The following is an 8,590-nucleotide window of genomic DNA, read 5'->3' as shown; positions in this document are numbered from 1 at the left end:
AAAAGTTATATTTTGCTCTCTTATTTTCTTTTTTTGTGCTGATCCAATCTCAGATCTGATCTCAATCCATGACATTAACAGTTTTTGGACTTGTTTCACCACTGATTGTGGCTGCACAGAAATATTCACCACTGCACTGTTCAATCTTGAACCGAACCAGGTCTGCAGTTTCCTCAAGTCTTTATGTTGACCTATACTTGAGTTCAACCATTTTTTATGGCACACGTGATAGTGTTATATTCTCAGTTAACTCCAGATCGATAGGAAACAAGAGTAATGCCAAAAGATGTTGAAGAATTGCTATTAAAGGAGAAAAATAACAGGAAAGAAAACACGGACTCTTCACTTGTCTTTACTTAAAATACAACAAATGAGGAAGGTTTGTTCATGGTCCCCCTTTTGGAGTTCCAAGGCATTACCAATCAAGCCATGATAAAGCAATCACTACAAATAAAGCACAGAGAAAGATTAAATGTACAGAGATAAAGTTTTGCATCACCGGGTGCATATTAAAAGCCTAAACATTACTATCATCACACTAGCTAGTTTAATCTCTAGCAGTGCATCTTCTTAATATTTTGCAAGTAACAATGTTAGTCTATAAAGTAACTTTTTACTACAGCTGTCAGGTAAATGTAGTAGAGAAAAAAAGGACAATTTGCCATCTGAAATGTAAGTCTCACTAAATGGAAGTACTTAAAAACTAGAATGCTAAATGTACTTTCTTTTAAAATGTACTTTTTTTCTTTATCTCTTGGCTAACCCTAACCCAAACACGCATTTCTCGCTCAGAACACAGCCATTTCATACTCTTAATCTGAAATTCTTACAGTTGTTAAAATATAGTCTTATTTTCAATGTTATACTGATGTACAAACTGCTCTACATGTCCTTTGTCAAATGGTTCAGCTTTGGTGAAATATTTTCAAACCAACAGAGAATATCTGTCATGAGGCTTATCTCACATGGCACTGGATGATTGTTTCTGGACATCAACATTTGCAACAAAAACATGGGTTTTTCACTGAACTCAATGCTACTTTACAGGAAATGGTGAGCTATATTAATTATTGCCAAAGACAACTAAAGTGCATGCTGCTTTAACCACTAACTCAATGGTTTGTACAGTAAGTAATAAAACATATATTAATATAACACTTGACCCTATAATACCTATAGGGTCTGCAGCACAATGTGTTACACTTGTATACAACGTATACAATGATTACATTTTTAAAACCAAGGGCTATAAGCCAACCCCCAAAAATCTCTAATTCAATTCAGCGTTGAATTTAACCAATGGTTAGATTACCTTTGGCTTTTGGTTTGTGTACTACGGGGGTACAAAAAAATAACATTTAACCCAACTTTTCAACTTAAGCTTGTGTTGCAAATAAAAACTCTAGAAATGTTGCTCTTTTTTGTAAATATTCATGAGCCAATTAACAAAATGGAAGTTTAGCAGTCATGAAAGTTGGCACTTATTTGAGCTTCCCTCAAGCACACAATGCATACACATCCAGTGAAGAAAAATGATGTATAGGAAATCCAGTGTATTAACTGAACATATTGTACCATTGTCCAATATACAGAAGTAAGCATATGCATCCAGCACTGTCGAAATGTGAAAACACCTCTGAGACTTCATGGCTGAAGATATTTTCCCTGATTAATGGGATTGGGTGGCACTACTGGGGTCTGTAACCGAGATGTTGAAGCCTTTTTTTCTTTTCTTCTTTTCCTCATAATAAAATACACTGTTTTTAGAATTTCTCACTTGTACATGCTGGTGATGTGTGCCCCTGTTAGCTCTATGGTAGCCTAACACGTATAAATGGTACCCTCTCCGACAGGGGAGCCCAATGTTATAAGTTGCGATGATTTTGATAATGGTCAATACATCCTGTATATATGCTTTATAAAGCAGTTTTACAAAGAACTTCGGGTATCAGGTTTTGACCATCCCCTTTTCCCTAGAAAAAACAGCGAAACAAATTGTTTAAATGCTGAATATAACATTTACCTTTTGAGTACATACATTGAACATAGAAATGATGATTTCACTGCAACAGTAGCTTTGATTATTGATATTGAACAGTTTGCGAAACCTGGATGTGAGGAGGTCGTTATACTAGTGAGAGTATATTTGTTTTGCATTCCCTACCAAGTATGTGTTTAACCCAACTACCATGTCGTCTCTGTGCCTAATTATAACCAAACCCCAATATTTCTGTGGCTCTAAGCAGAAAGGGGAGCACCACGGCCTCTAAAAATGGAAAGATAAACACGACTAACATAGCTAAAAGGAGTCTAAAAGACACAACAATCAAACCCCAGTGAACTGTTGTTAAAGACTTCATCTTTTAACAAAGCCATTAAGTCTAATCAGATTGCAAATAAGTTGAGATTTAATATTACACGGCACAATAAAAAATGGAATAACAGCTGAATAGCTATTTCAAAATACAGAATATTTTATGCTGTCCGATATTTTCGATGAAAAATTAAATTAAATTGGCTAAATAAATTCTTAATTATTCTTAAAAAGTAATACCACTTTAGAGTTTAAATGCATCAATTTAAAAAAAATAACTTTAATTCAAGGTTGACCCAAAACCATGTTGGCCTAAGGGTTGCTCAGTCAAACAAAACCATCAGTTATGGAAAGTGTAATTCCAATCTTCACATGCAAAATCTGGAGGGTCAGCAGAAGTGCATCTGAGAACTAATAATTCACCACAGTTCTCCCAAAAACACCTAAACCTTGGGTTGAATGAGCTTAGTTTTGTGTGTTTATATTGTGTAAAAAGACAATCACTGAAATTAATCAAATCACATCTGTTGGATTCATCACAATCTGCAGAAGTCTGTGGCAAAAAAGTGAAGGACTTCAAGACGAAGACCTGGGAAGTTTGGTGTTAAGAGGGAATTATGGTAGCATGTGCATTAAGGACTTATAGATGACAGTGAACTATTTGGATTATTAACAAGGCAAAGAAACACACATAAACAAAACAGACAGTTTCTGCCAGATTCATTTAAAATTGTTTGGAATGTTAAAAGGCTGATAATAAAAGCATCCAAAAGATGCTTTCTTTCACATGTGATGAAGAGTGAGTCAACTGCTGGAAAAGGAGAACAGCAGTATTGTGTACTAGAATTAAAAAATGACAAAACTCAAAATGGCAGCACAAATTGATTGAAACTGACCAGGCCAATTTATTAAGATTGCCATAACCCTAGCAACTTGAGGGATAAAAAAATGTGTGTCGGTACACAAAATATTTCATGGATTTACAATTCAACTGAACTTAAAAGCCTCGGTATGCTTTAAAGAAATTTCTTTTTTAATCGTATGAAAGCCCTTTTCTGATGGTGAGACCAGGAGGGACGTAAACGTATCGCTATTCATGTGAGTCATGACATCCCAACTACAAAAACACGAGACAGATTCATTGAAAAGAGATGCTATGAGGGTAGGCTTTTTGGCCCCGCCTTCAGGTGTCGCCATTGCTAACAGCCATAAACACTTTTCTAGTACAACCTACTTTCTTTGAAGTATACTGAGGCCTTTAGATGGATAAAAGCTTTACAAGGCATTGTCGATTTGCTGATGGGGAAGAAAGCCTAGAAACAATGACTACTCTCCACAGACTCAATAAATTACAAAGAAAAAGGCCAGAAATATTAAGACCTGAACCATTTACCAGATTAGTGGACAAATAGCAGATCTCTAATGTCTTTTGTCTGCTGAGAGGCTGATAATAGCAGGACTTAAGAGAACAAAACATGCTGTAATAGTACTCAAAGTGAAGTGGCAGCATGGGTGAACATTGAAAATAGAAAGTTTTATTTGTATAAAAAATGAGGTGATCATTGATGCGTCGACATGTTCTCAGACAAATTCCTGACTGACCACCGTTTGTTTTCTGGAATGAGGCCATTGTATGCTTATTGGCCATTTACATTTTAACTTTAAGTCTTCCTTCTGGCATCTCATTAGCTCCAATGGCTTTCCAGCAAAAGTTACAGTATTTACATATCACATTTTATTAGGACAAGACAACAAAATATAAATTAATGAGTATATTTATCAAAATGTGTTGAAGGAAACTCCTACGTTTTGTGTTAGGGTTTTGTGAAACTTAACAGTGTATATTTTGTGAGGAAAGTGTGTAACTAATTGTACGGGTATGTTTCAGAGATCACTCAGCTTGTTAGAGTTAACTATACCAACTAGTAGTGCTTCCTCTTGAGGAGAAGATGCATGTCCACGTAACATAAATTGTTATATGTTATGGTGAAGACTTGGTTAGGATTGAACTGGTAGCGATTGTGGTTGGGGCGAGAGTAAGTCTCCAGGAAATAAAAATAAGTCATGAACTGTGTGTGGGTTTGTGTTGGGAAAAGGTCTGCATATGTACATTTCTTCATACACAAGGCATTGGTGCACATGGTTAAAGATGATTGTTGCTTTGTTTCTTGAAATTACAAGAAACAGGTTGAGATAAACAGGCTTAGTTTCTTCATGACAACAAAATTAACAAACCTAGCAAACTCACTTCTCATGATCCTTTAGAAGGGAAATGGGGGAAATTCCTATGTGGTAATTCAACTATGATTACCAGCTGCAAGACACATTAAGTCTTGAAAACAAGATTGATCGCTCACTCTGGGTTGGGAGTAATGAGCTGTCAAACAAGAAAAGAGAGAATCGAGTTGCTTGGAATATTGTTTCTTAAAGTGAGTGACAGTGGATTTACCTTCACCTTAAATGCCATGATAGTCATTGGTTACTTTGGCATCATTCAAGGAATTTTCTTGACTTGCATAAGTGTGGATGAATTCAGGAGAGATTAAACCCAAGATCTACAGACAAATTAATACTGCATGAACTGGGATGTTAACACTGTACCAGACTGTCATGGTCCAGGCATTTCCAACCAGGTCACACAAAGAGAATAGTGATGGGAATGTATATCCCATCAGACAAGTGGTAATAAAGTTATTCCATTTTGGGGAACTTCAGAATTTAAACATATACAACCCAGCTAAAAATTGAATTAATAAGTAAAAAATTTTGTGGCAATCCTTGACTACAAAAATTCGATCCAAATCAGAACCATGAGAACAGAGTTTGTGTTAGGCTATGCTAAGATCACAAAATAATGACTCCTTCATCCCAAAAAGAGACAAAAAAAAAATTATGTCATCATGAAAAAATTAGCTGTAAAAAGAATTACACCCTTTGCCTTCTAGTCTGTACTATCTTCTCTTTACTTCTGACAGCAAATGATAGGGCATCAGTTTAGATGAGTGGTGACTTTCTTTGGTTACAAAATAGGGTAAAGAGATAGTTGTCATCCTATTTTGTCTTGCAGCGTGAAATATGTTGAGGATTATGAAAACTCTAATAGGTCCTTCCTAAATATGAACTATTCTAAAAGGTGGAATCTGTTTAATCATTCAGTTGCCTTTTGTTAAACTTTTGAAAGATTTGACTAGTTATTTAGCTTTCTACAGAAAATCCACCAAGTCAACCTCACACTTAAAAAATTGCATACCCGAAGAAGATGGGGTTAAAGTCAAGATACAAGCTGGTCAAGGCAAAGGCGAGGTTATATAGTTTTGTAAAAACTGAGAGGTTTTTCCAACAAGAATTTTGTTCTGGCTCAAACTAATGTGTTGTCCTGTGTCACACCCTCTACAGTGACCTTAAAGGGATATATAGAGAGTATGCTCAATATGCTGTCATTTTAATGCCAAATAAGCAATTCATTAATAAGAAAACTTGAAAATGTTCAAGACATTTTAAGGACTGTACAGCGCTCATACAGCGGTTACCGCTGATAATGGTGTCCCCCGGGCCAAGACACAATGCCACAAAAGGGTAGTGCTCAACTCCGCTGGTTATTGTTAGCTCTAATGTTAACGTTAGCTCAGCACTTTTGCAGTTTTGTTACTGCAAAAGAACGCTCGAGGTGATTGGCTGCAAATAAAACCATACAATAAGCATCAATTGCAGGTCTAATGCTGCTAGCAGCTTTGTGAGGCTTTAGCTTAAACAGCCATGCTTCAAGCGTAATACTAATGTACCAATGTAAAAATGAATGAACTGTATTTTCAAGTTGAATGTTTACCGTTATTGCCATCTTACGTTAGCATATTAGCATGCAGAATTAGCATTGACAAAATAAATGTAAATCTAAGGCAGATGGGAATGTTCACAGGTGTTTGACCATAAACTAAAAGAATTGGACAAATGGAAATGTAGACCTGATGATAGCGCTAAAGGAAAAGTTAGAGGATCGCCAAAGTCAATAAAAATGACTGAGGCAAACATGAATAAACTTACTAAATTAAACAAAAACTTGAACCTATGAGTGGTGTTGTGAAAATTCAGACTAACAGAGTCATAAGGATTGATCTTACAGGGGCCATGCATGTCGGTAACACATTTCATGGCAATGCAGTTATTTGGATATTTTGTTCTAGAAAAAAGTAGTGGACCATTACACCAACCGGCATCCCTACAGCTATGCAGTTATCATTTTAATGGACACTGCCATAGCCAAAGCTTCTCTTAACACTAGTCTTGTATCATCATTGTGAAGACAATTATCCAAAGCTGTTCACCAGATGATTTTAGTGATGGTTTAAACATAAATATAACCCCGTTAATTTTAACATGCAGTTATTTTACCCTCTATTTCTTCTCTCTGCGTTAGCTTAAGCCATTTTTTAAACTGCACAGTAGTCTTTTAAACATTTTCAAGCGTTAGCATTTTGTTTGGCATTATGCTAACAATCTACAAAAGTAAGCCTAGATATAACTTACAGCTTCAGAAGTTTATTTATTTATTGGTTTATCTGAGATGGGACAGTGCACATTAATTAAACATTGCTGTGAATGTGCCAGTTTATCCTCTGTAGTCCCAAGAGGCAGATGTTACAAAGTAAACCTAAAAACATATGATAGGATTAAAGTTAATCATTTATGTTAAAATCTTATTGCAGCATTTAGGTGAAAAAATTAAATTAGTAACATATATATACAGTAAAAGCTTTGAAACAATAAAAAGACAAAAGCTAAGACTTGACCATACCTAAGGATAAATTGACATATTGTGATTGAGCATGTTCATTTCAATAACAGGCTTTGTTTGTTTTTTCTGCAGAGATGTATTGGTAATGTTTCTAAATAAATTCTAGTTATTAGAGGCACCCATCAACAGTAGAGGGATGGGATCTGTAAATTACCCTTATTTGATCCTGAACTATTCTTTTTTATTCTGATGTTGACACTACTTGTCTGTGTAATTTTAATAAAGTGCCTTCGGAGTTGTGCAGATTTAGTAACCCAACTCAAGTTTGTGTACATATTTAGAAGGTTCGTATTTACAGAAAAAACAGAGGTGAAAGGTTGGAGATCGCCTCAGGGTACTTCATTATTTTTTCTTTAAAGAATAGAATTTGCTTGTTGTATGTTTTTTTAGATTTTAGGTTACATCACTGCTACCGGTGTGAGAAAGCCTCCTCAAGCTCATCAATCTTGTTACATCTTCCCTTGTCATGCGACATACAGAGGGAGGACATAAAAAAAACAACCCTGTAATCATTGTAATAAAACTTAAGATATGCTTATATGGTGATGATTTAACGCTATAGTCATTTTTCAGGCCATAGTTCATAGTGATGTTGAATTGACTGGATTAGTTTCCAGTCACATCAGCAATGTTTTGGTCCAAAACACATTGCTAAATTTACACAGTCTTAATAGTGCGTTCCCAATCATCAATTGTCTATAAGAATTGTGTCTGATTACTCTTGGAGCACATTTCAGATTGGTATGAGTATGAGTTTGGGGTTTCATATTTGTTTACAGTTTACAGTGTTACATAACAAAACACCTTGTAGCATGAGTGTGCGGTCTCTCGGTCAGTTGCTCTACTCTCATCAAAGTCTACTAAAAGATGATTATCCTATTTCGTTCATTTTCCCTAAACACTTTGGGGGTCCAAAATATTATATACAGCATAAAATAGTTCAAAATGACCATAAAGTTGCATCAACACCTCTAACACCGATTGAATATTATAATTTTGAAAAATGTGTACATTTGTACAACACCTATTGTAGAGGATTACATGATGTTTTAATGGTTTTATGTCCACTCTCTGTACTTATTTATGTATTGTTAGATCTGACTGCACTCTGATCCATTCCTTGTTGTCTAGACCCTTTTCTTCATTCCTTTCCGGCTCCTTCATCCTCTACTCATTTCCATCCACCTTCTGGAACTAGACAACGTCTGACTCCACCACGCATTGCTCGGTGTACTCCTTCACCAGCTCAACTCTCAAGGTGTTGCGACAGTATTCAGCCATGGACTTCCAGAGTGGTGGGTCCAGGAACATCTGGCACATCACGTGACCCTTCAGGGTGGCAGTGTGGCGTTGCAGGTGGCCAAGGAACTGCTGCCGCACCAGGTCCAGGTCTTTACCGAACATGTCAATGTTCAGGTAATACCTGGTCAAACAAAAGTGTTCCAATGAAGATCATGTATTATTTTATATCAAAAGATTGTATG

The 8,590-nt window shown here is 35.9% G+C and overlaps 1 protein-coding gene across 2 annotated transcripts in view; it reads right to left on the bottom strand.

Annotated features, from left to right (window-relative positions):
* Nucleotides 1–336: 336 nt before the first annotated feature.
* The window catches only part of nat16 (N-acetyltransferase 16), a 32,031-nt gene continuing 23,777 nt past the window's right edge, over nucleotides 337–8,590 (bottom strand). For both annotated transcript variants that reach the window (XM_037477922.2, XM_037477920.2), the window contains one exon: nucleotides 337–8,529. In XM_037477922.2, coding sequence (XP_037333819.2) covers nucleotides 8,301–8,529 — 229 coding nt within the window. In that variant the 3' untranslated portion in view covers nucleotides 337–8,300. The remainder of the gene's footprint in view (nucleotides 8,530–8,590) is intronic.

This window comes from Pungitius pungitius, chromosome 1 (assembly GCF_949316345.1).
Source record: "Pungitius pungitius chromosome 1, fPunPun2.1, whole genome shotgun sequence".
In the NCBI taxonomy this organism is placed as follows: domain Eukaryota; kingdom Metazoa; phylum Chordata; class Actinopteri; order Perciformes; family Gasterosteidae; genus Pungitius; species Pungitius pungitius.
The sequence above is the reverse complement of the archived record's forward strand: the minus strand, read 5'-3'. Positions and strand labels throughout refer to the sequence as shown.